Here is a 17,920-nt window from a genome sequence, read left to right on the forward strand (position 1 = left end):
GTGTTGAAGTGCCAAACTGTTTCTGAACTTTGAAGTAGCTTTGAAACTCAAAATGCAGCTCGTGAGGTTGACAAAAGTTTCATCCCCAGAAGGTTCAGCCCTGGCTCTCCTATAGTTCTAATATGAGCCAGAATGCATCTAGTCATTTGCTACTATGCAAACCATGGGTGCAGTATAGAGCTGTGTGAAATGATACAGAAAAGCAGACACCCTCCCACCCCCCGAATTTGCTCTTTCCTAGAGTGGGATGTTTCAGTGAAAATGTGGCTTTTCTGTTAGATTCTGACACACAACATTCCACCCTCTCTATGGCGGTAATGGGTAAATTTGAGTTGTGGGGGGTTTAGTCATGTATTTCTTCCTGGATACCCTGGCTCGCTAAACCTATTCCATGCACTCAAGAGCAGCAGAAGCCATTTAAATATGTTCTATCATGGCTGTATATGAAGAAGGAAATATGACCCCAGAAGGTGCCAGAGGACAGTACAGGGTTGTTATCCATCAAAGCGACCAAATGAATTTTGCAAGCATTCATCAACGCCTCCCTGTTTAGTGTATTGCCCTCATCGACCTAATGTTAGGGTGGTAAAGGGAAAGAGGAGAGTATTCTTTAAGTTGAAGTGTCACAATAGAGCAGGGGAAAGCATAAAATAGCTCATATTTCTACAAGCTGTGAATTCAAACCTAGCCTGCTTTGTCCTGAATCTAGATTTTATGCAGAGCAGCTGAACTGGGGCTGTTTTAGCTAAGACTTTCTGAGATAAAAGTTGCCCAATTTTTCCTTTTTGGAGCCCATGACTTCACTTTTATATTTTATGCAAATCACATGGCAGCCTCTGAACCAGACTGTGAGGGTCTGTCAGATAAACTTGTTATCTGCAGTGAAACCCCCAGGAAAGGCTGCTGGTGCATAATGTTAAACTCCCACATGCTCAGACCTGTGGGCACCTAACAGACAGCACAGGTCACACTCAGCAATGCTTGGGAGCACACAGGAAAAACAAAGAGCGAGGATGTCTGTCTCATCTATTTATCTGTCAGCGTCTCATGGCAGGGCCTTTCTACTGCTCTGTGCAGTGCCTAGCACAAGCGTGTGGGAGGGATTCTTGGTTGATCCTTAGGCAACAATGTAATAAACATGATTAATAATAACTTTGTGCCTCTGTTACAGGTGCTAGTATCTCCTCCTTTGATAGCACAAGGGGCTAAGCTTGCAGGTGCTGAGCCAAATATTAATATATCTATTGGGGCTGCATCGGAGGTGCTCCAAACTCACCCTCTGTATGAGCCAGGACCACTGCTAGCAACCTCACCACTTTCTGAGCATGTAGCATAAAATCACAAGCTAAGCTAAAGTAGCTCTAGAATCATGGAAACTTACCCTACTGTCTTCAGCCAGCAGCTGCACCCACAGCTTCTTCCCCTTTCCTCTTCTCTGCACTGCCTATCTTCTTTCATACATCTCTCCTCCATCACAAAAAGAGTGGGTGTGTACACGCCCCCTACCCACAAACAATATTTTCCTACTCTCTCTTCTGCCGTTTCTCCTCCTTGCCAAAACTGGTAGTTGTCCCATTTCTGCCTAAGCTTTTGGCAGACTGTATGCAGTTGGGGATTGTAGAAGATGCTGTTGTGCATCAAATGTAGAACTGTTTGATACTAAGATAGGGGAGGAGGGATAGCTCAGTGGTTTGAGCATTGGCCTGCTAAACCCAGGGTTGAGAGTTCAATCCTTAAGGGGGCCATTTAGGGATCTGGGGCAAAATCAGTACTTGGTCCTGCTAGTGAAGGCAGGGGCCTGGATTCAATGACCTTCCAGGGTCCCTTCCAGTTCTATGAGATAGAGAAGGGAAGAGCTGTCTTGGAAATATACCTGAGTTCTTGTCTTCATCTGGGCCATTAATTCAACCAACTGACCTAACACATACACCAACCTGGCCTTCATTAGTGTTTTTACAATATGGACCTTTAATTTTATTTTTTAAAACCAAAAAGAAACCCATGCTTTCGTAGAATGTTCTCCCACCAGCCACAAGAGAAGAGGCCATTGTAGGAAAAGAATGGAAGAGGCTGTGTAAGTATAGTGTATAGGGGGAGAGTGTGGATCTTTGTCCCCCTTTAGCAGTTAGCCCCTTTAAAGAGGTTTCAGTGTAGCATCTTGAGCCGCTGTGGCTTGAGCTAATACTTTGAACCCTGAAAGCACAGGGATGTTACAAGAGTCTTTACCTATATCAAGCCCTGATGTAACTTCTGTCAAGTGAGGTTGTTATAGGAGCATTACTTTGAATTGACCTCCACACCATCCTGTGAGGAAGTGAAGCTGATGGCATTACAACAGGGATAAAATTGGCCCCTCCTCTCCTACTTTGTCTAATATTCTTTGTAAATTATTTTTGTTAACTCTTGGCTCTTGTCCTTTCAAGAGTTGCTGGGCATAGATTCAGCTGCTAGTTTCAATAATTCAGTGCACTCAGGGCTACTTTTAGCGCTGTCTCTTTCCAATCTAAACTGGGATACTTTGCAATGGACCTAGGTGACCTATTCACTCACAACATTTAAAAGCAGCAATGGGGGCCCCAGCCTGGACAGTAGAAAGCCAGTTGTGGTTTGCTTTTCAGTGAGGGCCTAGCTACCAGGTTCAACATTGCTTCAGCAGCAACGAAGCTATGTAGCATCTTACATGCATTGGGAATTTAGCATATGCCCAAGCTAGCTGTGCAACTGAGAAGATACAAGATCGTAGTCTCACTTCAAGATCAAAAACTTGAATTGAGAGCATTTTGCCACCTCTCCGTTACCTTTTCTATGTGCACTGGCAGTTTCAAAGAGACCTTATCCCCTGGAAAATATTAACAAGCTTGAACAGACAAGGGAAAGTCAACCCGTAGGCAAGAGCAAAATTAATAAACCCCATACCCACAAAGGTTTTAATTCCTACTCCTACAATAGTCCAGGGTTTGCAAAACCCACAGAAGTCAATGGGAGCCTTTCCACTGAGCTTAGTGGTCTTTGGCTCAAAGGCTCAATACCTACTATTCACATTAGTTATCCTGTAAGTCGGCTGGTAACATCCTTGCATTATATAGAGGCATTTGAAAGCAGGCATGGCCTCGCCAAAAGGTACAAACCACCAAGTTGAACGTGTCTTCTACCTACCAGCTGTCCAAAATGAGCTATGGAAAACGGTGAGGTTGCTTATATAGGCCTTCAGCTCCCAGAAGATATTGCAGAGAAAGGAAGTACTCAAAGAGCTGTCAGGCTACACATCTCTAAGATTTAAGCAAACTTGGTACTGTGTTTATATATAAGCATGATGAACAATTGTTCACTTCTGCTGCACCAGAGCTGTCCTAAGGAAAGATTGATAATACACATTGTTTTCCTTCAGAATGACATAACATTGTACCATGGAAAACGTTAACACACACAATTACGTTTTCTTCATGAAGCACCAAAGGAAAGGAAAGGAAAGGAAAAGACTCCAGTCATTTTAAGTTAAACAGAGTGTGGATAAAAGGTAGACCGAAAAGAATGTCAACTCAAACCAGTGGGGATATTGTATTACAGGAGTTTAGAGACTATGAAATAAAGATGTTCAAAAGACTAGGACATTGTCAGTCTAAATTGTATAGGTCCAGTTAAATAGTAAATAATTTTTATAGATTCAAATGCTTTTAAATTGTTTATGGGAACATGCAAACTACTGGTTATCAGTTCTGAACTGAGATTAAATATAGGGTTGTACAAAGAATCTCACATGTAAGGTCCCAGTTAAGAAAGGTATGTAAGTGTAGCCATGAGAATTGTCCCATTTAAGGCAGTGGGACTACTTGGATGTTTAAAGTCATGCATGTTCTTAAATACCTTCCTGAATCTGGGAGTAATTTAATGTACTGTTTGATGCAATGCTTCTCTTGATCAACTGATTGTCACTATTAAAGGCATTTGTAGGTAATGGGATCTGTTCTCCTCCCTGTTCAATATAACTCCCATTAACATTCCCTAGGAGTTATGCAATGCATTGAGGGGTGAAAAGAGCCCATAATCAATAAACCTGCTGATCTGGGCTAGGTAATAGGTTTGTTTGGCTTCAGTGAAATACTGTACTGATATTGCACTAGTACGTTCTAGCACCCTGTAACCCTAGCCATTGAAATGTTTATACTAACATTATGAAACAATCTGACATTTCTGTTCGTTTTAGGCATTAGAATTTGGCATGTCTGCCATAGCACCGCTTTTTTCTTTTTATGACATGGGCATTACGATGGTGGTGGTAACATCTCTATAAGAGAAAAAAATGTCGTTTGTGCCATATTTCCATTTTAATGTCGCTTACTAATAGTCTCTCTCTTTCTTTTCTCAGCGATCAGCTCCTGAATTCTTTGGTTCTTTGTCCTTTCGTAAATAAGCCTCCTCCGTGGGATGAGGTTGTGCTGCGGTACTTCATTGTCCAGCCCATCTATTTTATATGGCACGTCTACCGCATTAATTTCTGGGTGGTCCTCAGTTGCATTGGAATGGGTGGCGTTTGATTTGGAAACAAGAGGAGGACCAGCAGTAGCCTGCATGACAACCACCCCAGTAGGAGGAGTAAGGGTAGACAGGAGATGCTCCTCAATGTCGTTCTTATTTAGGTTGGAATCAGTTACATTATCATCCTCTGTTATGTTGTTATACATGTTACAGGACTTGCAACACAGCTTATTGTAACCAGGCATTGAACAGTAACGAGAGAGAACTTCCATGCGACAAAACATGGACTTGTCTCCTTGGCAACGTTCCCCTGAAAGAAAAAAAGAGGAAAGGTAAATAAACAGCATGTGGGGGAAGTCTTATCCTAGAAGAGCATTTAAAGTCGTATCCTATAAAATCAGCAACAGACACGCTCCGGCTTTGGCAATGGAGGCAGGGTTTGAAATACAAACTGCGCTGGGAATTTGACAAATGGACCCTTTTAATTATAGCAGGTCTAACCGAGACCCTAAATCCTGACACCATCAAACTCTAGGGTGCTCAAAGCCAGATCTGAATTTTGCATGTTGGCCCCATCTCTATAATAAATCCAAGCACCTCACGTCTTTCCCTTATGCTAACACTAAGCTGTGGTGGAACATATACTTCACGACAATGCAGTGAACTCAACAGCCGTACTAATGCTATGTTGTTACTCCAGAATTCCACCTTCAGCCTGTCACAAATTATACTCAGGAGCTCTTTATTCCTTCACTCCTTTTATATGCTGTTATGCAGAGTAACAGTGACTTAACTAAAAACAAGGAGGAATTGAAGTGTAAAAGGCCACTAATCTCAGCCCTGGGCTTACTTATATGTGCATATATCTGAGCTTCAAAAAGCCGTAGTCTTTTCTGAGGCTGTGTATAGCTTCTAATTTAAAATAATTGATATGGAAGTCATTTCTTGCTCAGCTGTCTAGCTTTCAGTCTGAAAGTGGTGGCATCTCCTAAATGGTTATCTTGCCTGCGAGAACTGTGAAAACTTTAGAGCAAACCTTTTCTGCCTTTAAGGAGGAACTTGGAATCTGGTGAGCTTTTTACACAAGCGAGGTAGAACTGTGCTAATTGACATTAGTGACTGGGAGACTCACTGCAAACCCCTGACTTCTGTAAATCAGGGAATGAAGACACCTAATAAAGATTAAACCAGGATCATTAACCGATGTTAAGGCCTGAAGGGATTATTTAGATCATCTAGTCTGAATGAGTCAATGAATGCACTGGGCCAGATCCTGGGGTCAGTGAATTGCATGTGGCAAAGTTTAGGATTAGGGGGGTTAGCCATATTCTTATTTTAGAGCATTTATCCAAGTCTAGTCAGAAACTACTAAAATCCTTGTCTCCCCACCCCTAGGCAGACTGGCTGGGGTGCAATCTTTAACCAGTAATTCTTGGCCAGGGGAAGGCTAGGGCTTTCCACCTGTCTCTCTTTTACCCACAGAGGAGTCACTGCACGCTGTCTGTCCCCCTGCATGGACAGTGTGACTGTTGCCTTGCCTAGAACCAGGAGGTACTGCAGCTAACAGAGTGACATTAATTCCTGCCACCCAAATAAACCCAGACTGGGGGAAAGTGCTGAGGAAGAGGGTAGGTTAGAACGACACTTTGAATCATTAGTGACAAGTTATTTTCTCAGCATTGTAGCTACTGACTGTCACTTTATAAGTCCCGGGGCCGTCGTCTGCAGTAACCCAGGAGCCAGCTGTAGGTGAGAGTTCCTGCATTATCATGGGAACACAATCATACCTATTGACTAGTAATGATAACAGAAGTTGTTGTGAACTCTTATAGGACAAGATATATAATTTCAAATATTTTTCTTAATTCACAGTATACCTGATTGCAGAATATACATAAAGCCACATATGTTTAGCATTACTGATACCATACTTTGCCACCCTTTTATTTAAGCTCTCAGCAACATTGCAGCAAATTACAGCACCACAGCAGATTCAGAAATATGTGAATTTAGAAAGCATAGGTGTCAGCTCTTCATTCATGCTCAGTTAAAAATATAGGGAGTTATAGTGTTTAATTGGCAAACATATCAGTCTAACATATGCTAATAACTATTGCTCTTGTTTTGAAAAGCTAGGGTTGATTGACAAGACTGAAACTACTTGTCTTTAAATGAACCCATTTATCCATTGATTATTGCATTTTCTGTAGAAAAACAAAAATATGGTTCTTATTTTAATTTCTCAATTTATTTTCGGATGATAAACTCAGACAACAATCAGAAGGAACTCCTTCCTGGAAATCTGAGAACAGTAATTGAGTTTTGGACAAATTTTCAAAGCGGCTTCAAGCCTGCAGATACAATTTAGTGTGTGCAAGTTTTTGCATGCAAAACTTCTGCATGAAGAAAGTTTGATAGATCATGTTGAGGCTCCCTTGAACAGATTTCCCTATGTGGCTTTAGTACAAGCTTTTCCAAATTTACAGTACCTGTTGAATTTTCTGCAAGCTAACATTTAAATTTAGGTTCAAAAGACACAGCCATTCTCGTCTATATATTATAAGAGTCAATAGACGCCTCTTTAGAAAAATGCCTTTTTTAAAGCAAAAACATGCAGTAATCAAGCATAAAAATTACACGAGAATCAAATTCCAGTATCTAATAAAAGTTTAGTTTCATATATTTTACATGAATAAATTTCCAAAACCTTGCAACTCATGAAGATCAAAATGAAATGTATATTGTCTTTCCAAACCAAAATAGTCAGATGTGCTGAACTTTTGTTTTATTTGCAATATGCATGACAGACTGGCAGTATGCCTTCAAATCATCACTAAGAAAAAAATAAGTCAGTTTCAAAGTCACTTTGGTACACATTAAATTGGTCTAATAAAAATATTGGAAAGCAAGATGAATTGGCACATCTTTAATATTAACGTTCAATACATACAAAACACTAATAAAATATCCCTGATAAACCAAAGTGCATATAGACATAGTGCACAATGCCCAGATACCTTTATTGCACCATTCTCTATAGCCATCCATATCTTGAAACATCACTAAACATTTGTCTATTTAAAGGTAACAGTCATGAATATATTTATACAGTTAAACACCAATTATTTTACATAACAGTATTCAGTGCCAGGGATGTCTCTTTGCTTTTTCACCTTGTCATGTAAATCATTAACATGTTTCAGGAAATTATTATATTAACAGCAAAATTTAAATATGTGATCACATGATAATGACAAGTTTGAAGTGCTACATTGCTGAAGAGCCAAAGATTTGAAAGTGCCACCTTTCTAAAGGATAGGATCAGTGGAATAAGGTAGCAATTTACTATGTAACTCAAAGACTGCTGTTTAAAAATTGATATGTTTCTACTATTACTTGATGTCACAATTGGTTTAATGCATAGTGAATTCCAAATCTTCAACACAAACACATAAGGTGAAGCAACAATGGCAATTAAATTTTGAGACATTAAATAATGACCTTTTCTTTATGAAATGTACATGGACTGTGCAAATTAACCTTTGATTAAATTTACTTCCTGCCAATATTTTATCGTTCAAGTAAAAATGCTATTTATGAAGATTAACTCATGTTCCAGTGTACTGTTTGTATTTAAAGCTGGATCTGGTACTTAATGCCATTACATTTAAACATTAAGGCATTTTTCTAAAATTTATTTATTTTTTTCTATGCAAAAAAAAAAAAAAGCAATAAAAATTGAGGTAATTCTGTAGTTGTTCACACTGTTATGTTTGCCAGTTGACACATAGATAGAACATACACACACACAATCATACCCATCAAGTCAAACATGCATATGGTGAAAAAAGACCAATGGATGTAATGATCATAAGTAGTTCAATGTTGAGCAACTTGAGACATCATAGTCAATGAAAATGTCATATTGCTCAACTATGTTTAAAAAACACCACCAACAACAAACCTTTATAGCTTGGACCACTTACATTTAACAAAACATAGGAAAAATATGCAAAACTCTATGCAGAAAAAAAGAACCTTGCAGCTTTTGAAAAGAAAATATTCAAAACAGGTAGGAGTTTGAAGAAAGCGTACAGCACAATAGCAGCATTTAAAATATCAACAGAAACTGAGCTACTTGTAATAATAAGCTCTTCACAAAAACAAACACAGTTAGTAAGTTAGGAATAAAGTTGAGCAGCATGGATAAGTAAGCAATGACACTGCAACAGAAACTGGAATGAATTCTTTCATCCAACAAACTACCCCTGAAAGGAAAACTAGCATGTTATGAGATTCAGAGCCTTTAGATAAAGGAGAACTTTAGCACTACACGGTGTCATCATTGTGATGTGATCACATTCACAATAAGTTCTCAGTTTTGCTATCAAACTGAACATCATGAACCAGTAAGCCTTTTTTCACCATCACCAACCAACAAGCAAACTGACCCCAGCTCCCTTTCAGAGGAGTGCAACATACAACATACTGCAGAGATCCTACTTCACACATCCAACAACTCCAAGACCTCCGCCATCATTGGTGCACGAGCTCCAGAGAAGAAAGACACTGCGCACCAAGGGCCCAGTGCGAAAAAAAGATTCAGCCCAAGATTTAACTTGGTAAAGTCAAGGGAATTTTCCATAGATAGAGAAGAAAAGAGCAAAAGGCAAAGTCCACATTTGATGTGGCATGCATGTAAGGGCAAAGGCAGAGTTATAAATGGGTCTTTTACTTGAAGATATTTTCTGGATGGGATAATCTCCATCTGGTCTCGACAGCCATTGTATCATATAGGTTTTCTTTGATGGATCAGAAACATTTCCTGGAATAGAGGAAAAAATGTAAGCACAAAATGTATTAACATCAGTAGCTTTACTATGTCATACCTGCATCAGATTGAGCTGGCTTGAGTGGAAAAGGTAGCAGTGAGAGAGACTAGAATGTTGCTAGTTTGGTATCTTTTAGAATAACTGAATAGTCGAGGTCTTTTTTTCAATTTGCTATTTAATAATTTTGCTCCCTGGGTTTGGAGCGTAATAGCAAACTTGGAAGGAAGACTGAAAAGTACCAGCTTCCAGTAGCAGTATTAACCATGTACTGCAGTCTAAGGATCATCAGATTTGTGTTTAACAGCTGCACTCTTTAGGATCTTTGGCAGGGTACATGTAAGTGATCCTCTTCTTAATGAGTCAACAGGCTAACTCCAAGGCCGTATTTATACTTAGTAACTTCAGTATACTTCAGTAACTGTTCTCAACAGTTGTACTGATGTTTTGCTAATAAACTGCAAAATGATACAATTTATCATTTTTAAATGATCTCACGGGCAACATTTGCAAATGGCAAAAAACCCAGTGAGGACAGGAACAGGCTCAGTGGACACAAATATATTGTAGCCTTGAAACATCAAACAAGGTAACTCCTAAAGATGACCTGTCTTGATAGAAGTGACAGGAAGACAGCAACAGCCCTGAGATGTCATTGCTGGAGAGATGGAGCAGGAAGAGGCCCACTTGTGCACAGTACTGCTTTTAATGGGTACCGCCCCACCACTCTCTGGCCAATCCCAACACTTCTCAGAATCATTGGCACTGCGCAGCAGCAGTTCCCATAATTCCACCTCAGGGTTCTCTGGGCTTCTGGCCTGCAATATCATAGCAGCTGGGTTGGCTAGCGTCCCATATCACTGTGAAATAATGAGGCATAGAAAGTATGCTAGCCACACAGACCACTTACAGGTCCACAATCTCATTGACACTCGAAACCGCTGGCACATATTGATGAATACAAGTTAACCTCTTGCATGCATGTGAATTCAGTTAAGGAGGGCTTCACTGTTTAACCACATTTAATTGCAATAATGTTTTCAAAATTAGCAAAGCATGCCAGTCACAAGAACAAAGAGCAGAGTGCTTACTGGGGCATAGAGAGAGTCTGCAGATCCTCATTGTTTCCGGTTTGTCATCTTTACAATAGCCACTAGCATTCTCTCTCGTCCTGCACAAAGCCTGCCGTTCCTGGGTGCCATTTCCACAAGTTACAGAGCACTGGGGAGAAAATGCACAAATTAGGCCTTGATTCATCTTTTGCACATGATTTATTAGGAATTCTTTTTGTCTTGGACCACAGTCCAGCTACGTATGGTACATAATTTGACCTAATGACGTTATCACATTCATACTACAAGAGCATTCACAGACCCCTGCAACCCTGGTGAGAGCCCACTGTGAAAACACGATCCCTCCCTAGAAGAGCTCAAAGTCCAAGCAGTATATGAATAAGACTACATGAGAGTCATCTAGTCACTGCATCTATCCTGAACTGTATTGCTTACAATTCTTATGAAAGCCACGAAGAAAAAAACCACAATCCTACGGCCCCTGTTGGTCTAAAATCAAATGTTGTTCCTACAGATACAGCTACACTTTGTAAATTGCTTCATGGAGAACCATCATGACAGATAATTTTGATGTATGGTATCTTTTCAATTTGAGTACTTTGACATGTAATGCCACTACATTACACTTGCATCTCTCCTTCCAGCTGATGAGCTCAGAGCACCTTTACAAACACGAATAGATCAAGCCTCGCAACGCTCCTGGGGAAGTTGGTAAATCCTTGACACATGGGGAAACTGAGTACAATGAGGGTAAGTGCACACTTACAAAGTTGCACACTATGTTAGTGGAAGACCCAGGACTAGGAAGCTTAGAACTCCCGACTCCTGGTTCTTTGCTAGAACCATTGGATCTGCTTTGTACCTCACACCTCTGTATGGAAAAAGTAGCACTGGAAGAACTAGCCTGCAATCCCTTTCACTCAATACTTGTATCCTTCCCTCAGAATGGCTTTTCTTTGTCAAAGATGTCCAATGCCCATTTAATTGCAATGCGGCTGGGTGCCTAACTCCCTTAGACACTTCTAAAAAACCCAGCCATGCCCCTAAAGGACTTTAAGGAAAAAAGAAAAAGGCATGACACAAATCTATTGTATTATTTTTCTCTGAGCAGTGTCATTTGGTGAAATAATTGAAGTGACAAACAGAAGAGAAATGCTGAAGGGGCCAATTCCTTTCTTTCTGAAACTGCAACCAAGACCAGAAAGATCTGGCTCATGGGAGCCAAAGCAAACAGCATTACTTCTGACCTAATTGCTAGGTGTTTTACTGCTGTCCATACTGCCATTACCCCACCTTCTAGGCTGAATTAGCCCTGGTGGATATATTGTGCTCTACACCGGTAAGCAGAAATTTTCCAGTCAGTGCAGTCGCAGGACAGGTCAACTCGCTGCAGACTCCCCCTTCCCTGCTTTGTCAATCATATTTTTCATAATATTTTATAATTATTTATGATCATTATCTACCTGTGACCAGGGTCCTATCCTCCACTGTGCAGGGCAAAGTGCTCGATTGCAAGACCTTTTGCCTTCTGGACGATCATTGTTGCAATATTTGGTATGAACAGAACGATTTGTGTTGTCATGCAGGGGTTGGATACACCGTACAGAACGTACTTGATATCCTGTTTTTCCACAGCTTTTGCTGCAGGGCTCCCAATCTCCTGTAACCCATCTGGTTAATGAAAAACAGGACATGTGAGGTAAAACTCTCTCTCTCTCTCATACATTAGTCATGTCAAAAATATTTATTGAACTATAATTCTTAAATTTCAGGATTAGCAGTATGTTGATCTTGATCCCAATCTAGTAAATGAAAGAGGATAAGTAAAAATTACTAAATGTTCTGGGAGGCCTGAATTAGCCACAGCACTGAAGCTGACAGTAAGTGGGCTAAATGCATCCAAGCAGAGTCTTCTGCACTGGAAAAAGAGTGCAATAGGGGTCCTTCGGTCAGTCTGTTTGTGGTAGCACTTATGGCTGTTGTCATTAGGATTGATTTAGTGTGTCTTACCATTCCCAGCAAGCTACCGGCAAGAAGGAATTTAGCCGATCAACTTAATATTTTTAGATCCGGCCCTGCAGCAGTTAATACTGTGATAGGTTTGTGTTGTAAAGGATCTTGAAGAAATATCAGATAAAACTGAACTTTGCATATAGGGGAAGCTAGAAGAATTCTAAATCTCTTGGCTAAATCTTGCCATACACGTCTCAGATAGGTTATAAAAAGAAAAGGGAACACACACGCGCACACACACGCACACACACACACACACATTTTTGAGAATTTCAGAATTTTTTGCACTGGCATAATACAAAATGAGGTGTTCCAGAACCAAATTTGTTACATGATTAATTCTTTAATAAGGAGAAATCACTGTCTATTCTGAAAAATAGCATTGAAAGACTAATGCTCTGGACTTGCACAATGTGAAATTTCATCCGTTGTAGGGTTATTTTTGGTGTCTAGAGGTTCAGTACCATCATTTTGAATTCAGTGCTCTCTATCATTACAAAACTGTATCCGATTTGTGTTTTTTATCACCATATGTGCAACTGGCAAAAGAGGTGTTTTATCTTTAATATTAAAGATGTAAGCAGGTTGGGGAGAAATATTTGCATACCCATTTCAAAGCTTGCACCTTTCTACTCCTATTGAGGCCCTCCCTACTCTCATCTCACAATAACTCCCTTTCTTCTCAACTTTTTACTGTGCACAGGATTATTAAATTCTTGTAAGTAGATGGCAGCTCAGCTGTATATTGAGTTCAAAGCATAAGAGCCAGAGGCATGAAACCCATTATAATGAAGGTCACATCTCTTCCTACCATACTTCAGTATTGTATCACGTGAGTTCACCTGGGGCAGTTTAGTAATGCTTTCTAACTGTGGCACAATTAGAGATTCTTTATTGCTGAGATGAAGGCGTCAATATTACTTCATTTCATTTATTTTGCTTATAAGCTGGTCCTTTAAGGACTGCATGTAAAAGGACTGAGATCTGCAAAGGAGACTAAAGGAGTTAGATACCCAATTTACATTGATTTCCAATGGCATGTGGGCACCTAACACTTTTAGGCTCCTTTTGAAACCCTTACAATAAATTCTGTTTACCTTCAGAAAGAATAGACCAAATAGGATAGGGCTAGGAAAAGAAAAAGGAAAATGTTATTTTTTTCTCCCATAGTATTATCTCAACGTGAATATTTCCACTTAACTTCTCTTTCTTCGGAATTCTTTAATGAGACTCCTACTCGTTACAGGCCCACGTTTGGTGCATTGTCCAGATACTGATTACGGATTTACTATTTCAAAAGTTAAAAAACAAACAAAACCAACCATCCCTAAGATAAAGTAGTATTAAGTGGTCGTATGCAGTGTTGTAGCCTTGTCAGTACCAGGCTATTAGAAAGACAGGGTGGGTGAGGTAATATCTTTTAGTGGACCAGCTTCTGTTGGTGAGAGAGAGCTCTGTGTGGTTCAAAAGTTTCTCTCCCTCACCAACAGAAGTTGGTCCACTAAAAGATATTACCTCATCCACCTTTTCTCTCCAGTATTAAAGGGTAACATTTTCAAAAGCGCCTATAAAGCCTAAAATGGCTTAAGCAACTTAGGAAGCTAAGTCCCATTGACTTTCATTCACTGTTATATTGACGTTCAGTCGGACTTCGTACTGGATTTACAAAGCTGTTTAGGAGCCTAAAGATACAGACAAGTACCCAATGGGATTTACAAAACTGCATAAGCAGGTTAGGGGCCTAACTCCCAATGAAAGCCAAAGGGAATTAGGTGCCTTTCAAATTTCACTAGGCACCATTCTGCATCTTTTGGCATCTCCTAAGCAGCTTTGTAAAATCTGGCCTTTAGGATCCTAAGTCAGTCAGATTCTTTTGAAAATTTCACTCAAAATCTACAACAAATTTCTCAAGTTTAGTGCAATTAGTTATGTGAATCAGAAGTCATAAAGACTTAATTATTGGTATGCGAATGTTTCCAAATATAAGCAATCCCATCTACATGTATAACATAATAATTCCATGTTAGATCCCTGGATACCAATCTTAGCAGACCTGTCTTTTGCAGATACTCTGAACTGAAAAGAACAATTTCTCTGCAGCTTCCCTAACAGTAGCTATGCGTAAACCTCTAATAAGACTACATCTACACTACAGCCGCGATTGACGCTCTCAGATCGATCCACCAGTGGCCGATTTAGCAGGTCTAGTGAAGACCCGCCAATTGACAGCAGATCGCTCTCCAGTCGACCCCTGTACTCGACCCCCAGATGAGAAGAGTAAGGTAAGTCAACAGGAGAGTTTCTCCTGTCGACCCTCCGCGATATAGACCCCGCGGTAACTCGACCTAAGGTACATTGACTCCAGCTATGTTATTCATGTAGCTGGAGTTGCGTAGTGTAGGTCGACTTACAGCAGTAGTGTAGACATAGCCTAAATAATACATGCTGAAACCAACAGGGAGATAAACCACTAAAACAACTGTCGATGGCAGAGGATGGGGTCATAGCTGTAATTCTTACAGATGAGTTTACTTAGAGAGGGTGACAGTTCAACCAACCCCCTAGAAGAACCATGAAAAATATGGACTTATTTGCCAGAAGACTGAAAGCCAGAACTGAGCTGTTTGTCAAGTAATTTTGAAGACTTCAAAGCAATATATCCAGTCGCTCTTAGGAGCAACATTAAGGGCTCCTAAATCCCCGCAGTAATATTTTAAAGAACAGAATATTAACCACTAAGCGTCTTGTATTGTTCTGCATTCAGTATTGTACAGAACATGTAGATAGCTTGATTACACTGGGACGTTCATACTGAGACTCTTGTAGGTATACATTCCCTTTTTGATGCAGATGCACACATCCCATTAGTGCTAACAGAAGTTGCACGCATAACCAAGAGGAGAATAACATGTCACTTAGAAAAGAAAAATATGTGGTCCTTGTTACAAAAGCTGTTTCTCTTTAGAAAACTGTCTCTAGTAGAATCTAAATTAGAGGCGTTGTGGTCAGAACGCCTCAGGTCCCTTTTCTCCTCCCGTGGGGATTGTGTGGGGAGGCAGGGTGAAGCAGTAAGCTACTGAAGGCCACAAAGGAGGCAGAGGAATATCTGGGGAAACTATTAGATCGAGGCAGAAAAGAAGAGGGAAGGAGGGAGCATCAAAAAGCTCAACATCATTTTGGGGACTTCTTTGATCCATCTCTGTTGGATCCAGAGCTTAATCCATTTTTAAATACCATCTCCCCACAGCATTAGACACCAAGAATATTGCAAAAGGGAAGTGCTTTCTCTCTACAGTGGAAGCTGTTGTGGTATATTTGATGCTTAGCCACAGAGCAGATGAAATTTAGTTTTGCTGATGATGTGCAGTGTTGTTGTAGCCATGTTGGTCCCAGGATATTTGCTAATGATGTAATATTTCTAATACAGTTTTCACAGAACTCTGAGCTCATTCTTCCCAGTAGTGAGGTTTCACCTTCTTTCACAATGGCAGAAGACAATATTGCCACCATACCACTGAGTACCATAATGTTCTGTGAAGATCTGATAAGGGTCTCTTGAAATAAATCAATAAATAGTCCTTTAAAAATTCCAATTACAGCCTAGCTGATCTGGGGACATTTAGCTATAGATGCACAGAAATAACAATTTCCTTGGTGATGGTCAGAGTGGCTGACTTCAGTTAACTGACTGATGCTAAAATGAGAAGAGCTGTGAGGCCCAGGGAGGACAGAGAAATAATACACAGGGACCAAGAGAGATTAGAAACATGCGAAGAAAGTAAAGTGAAATTCATCTTGGAAAAACACAAGCAAATACAACTGGAGAAAATAACCCCAAACACAAATACCCAGTGGGGGGGGACGGGGACTGGAGAGTAACAGCACTGATCTATCTACAGATGAAACAGAAAAGCAAATTAGACAGCAGATAAAATTTTCAAAAGTACCTCGGGCACCTATGTCCCATTTTGAAGAGTAGCGAAGGTACTTAGAAGTGTAAATGTAATTGAAAGTCAATGTGACTTAGGAGCCGAAGTCCCATTTCCCCCCCAAAATGACTGAGGAGCTTGAGTCACCTTGCAGGGTCTGACAGCCTAGTCTCTAGCCCTAGCCCAGAAGTCTCCCCAGCAATGAAACAGCTGGCATGGCCAGCCACAGGTTTTCCTTTGCTGTGTAGACATACACTTAGGCACATTTGAAAATTTTAACCCATGTTTTGCAATGTGGTATGGCTGAAAACTCCTCCATGACTGCCCCTAGAACACTGATTTACATTCTGGGCACAATTTTGCAAGAACTATAGTGACAAAGTGTAAGGCGTGAGGAACTGGAGGATATTTACAAGGAATACTGAAAGGTGGGCTAAGTGATGACAAAGTGGGTGCACATGATCACAAATATTTAAGGGATGCAAAAACCAAGAAGAGGGGATATTATTTAGTGTGGTACATGCAGGTACAATTGGCATAAACGAAATATAAATATAGACTGAAAAATGCCCTGAGTTTGAGATGTGCTAGGCAGTAGAAGAGTTCCACAAGGGAGCTGATGGAAATATCATTACTTGGGACATTTAAAGTTTGTACAAAGCACTAGAAAAGGTGGTGTAGGGAATAGTCCTGCATTGACCAGGAGATGAACTGGTGACCTCATACGTCTCTTCTGTTTTTAACCTCTGATTTTATGAAATTACACAGAAGAGGAGTAAGGCAACAATCCTTGGAGCACAAGATCATATACAGGAAGAGGATCTCGGGGATAATTGAGTTGCAATGATCCTCCATTAATTATGAGGGAGCAGCAGCTTACAGTTTTATTCTGTTGGCTTCAGTGCTAAGGAGTCCAATCAAAATCTGCCTCGCCTATGAACGAGAAGGAGGTCAGGCTGGAAAAGACCATCTGAAAGTGGGGAAGGTTGAGAGAAAAATATTCTGTGGGGAAAGGCCTAAAATGTTGGTTGAATCCAGGCCCCATTTAATTAAAGCCACCTTCTAGGTGAGAATGAAGTTACCAGTTTAATTAGAGAGGGGCCCAACCAAAACCCTGGATCAGAGATTACGCAAACATTGGGCCTTTAGAACCAAGATCCTGATATTAATTTTGTAGCTGGCTAATAACTCTATAACGGGCTGAGCTAAAAATCCAGATCCAAGCACTCTTAAATTTGGGGTCTTTGAAATCCGTATCTGAATTTTGTGGTGCATGTGCATGTGTAATTTAATTTTACTTTCATTTATAGCTTTACTACCCAGAAAGGAGCTTATAACTGAGTAATAGAAGACTGTAGCTTTACACAGAAAGTTCTAATTGTGGTCATTAAGTCATTGCTGGTAAATAAACTTGTAAAACCATGATCTTTGTTGTGCTGATGGGGCAGAGTTATTTGACTTCTCGTTCTCTGGTGTTTGTCTTTGGAAGGGAGTTTCAAAATATTGACTGGTATTGTCTAGTTATTCATCACACGCATTGGAATCTAGACTTGGTTGCCAGAGATAAAAGCTGTAGATCAACTTACTCCTTACTTGTTGC

The 17,920-nt window shown here is 40.2% G+C and overlaps 1 protein-coding gene across 6 annotated transcripts in view; it reads right to left on the minus strand.

The window, feature by feature from the left end:
• Positions 1-3,270: 3,270 nt before the first annotated feature.
• ADAMTS2 (ADAM metallopeptidase with thrombospondin type 1 motif 2) overlaps positions 3,271-17,920 on the minus strand; it is a 411,161-nt gene continuing 396,511 nt past the window's right edge. For all 6 annotated transcript variants that reach the window (XM_065555948.1, XM_042850938.2, XM_065555947.1 and 3 more), the window contains 4 exons: positions 11,842-12,049; positions 10,397-10,526; positions 9,212-9,301; positions 3,271-4,786 (listed from right to left, as the gene is read on the minus strand). In XM_065555948.1, coding sequence (XP_065412020.1) covers positions 4,326-4,786; positions 9,212-9,301; positions 10,397-10,526; positions 11,842-12,049 — 889 coding nt within the window. In that variant the 3' untranslated portion in view covers positions 3,271-4,325. The remainder of the gene's footprint in view (positions 4,787-9,211; positions 9,302-10,396; positions 10,527-11,841; positions 12,050-17,920) is intronic.

This window comes from Chrysemys picta, chromosome 8 (genome assembly GCF_011386835.1).
Source record: "Chrysemys picta bellii isolate R12L10 chromosome 8, ASM1138683v2, whole genome shotgun sequence".
Taxonomy (NCBI): Eukaryota; Metazoa; Chordata; order Testudines; family Emydidae; genus Chrysemys; species Chrysemys picta.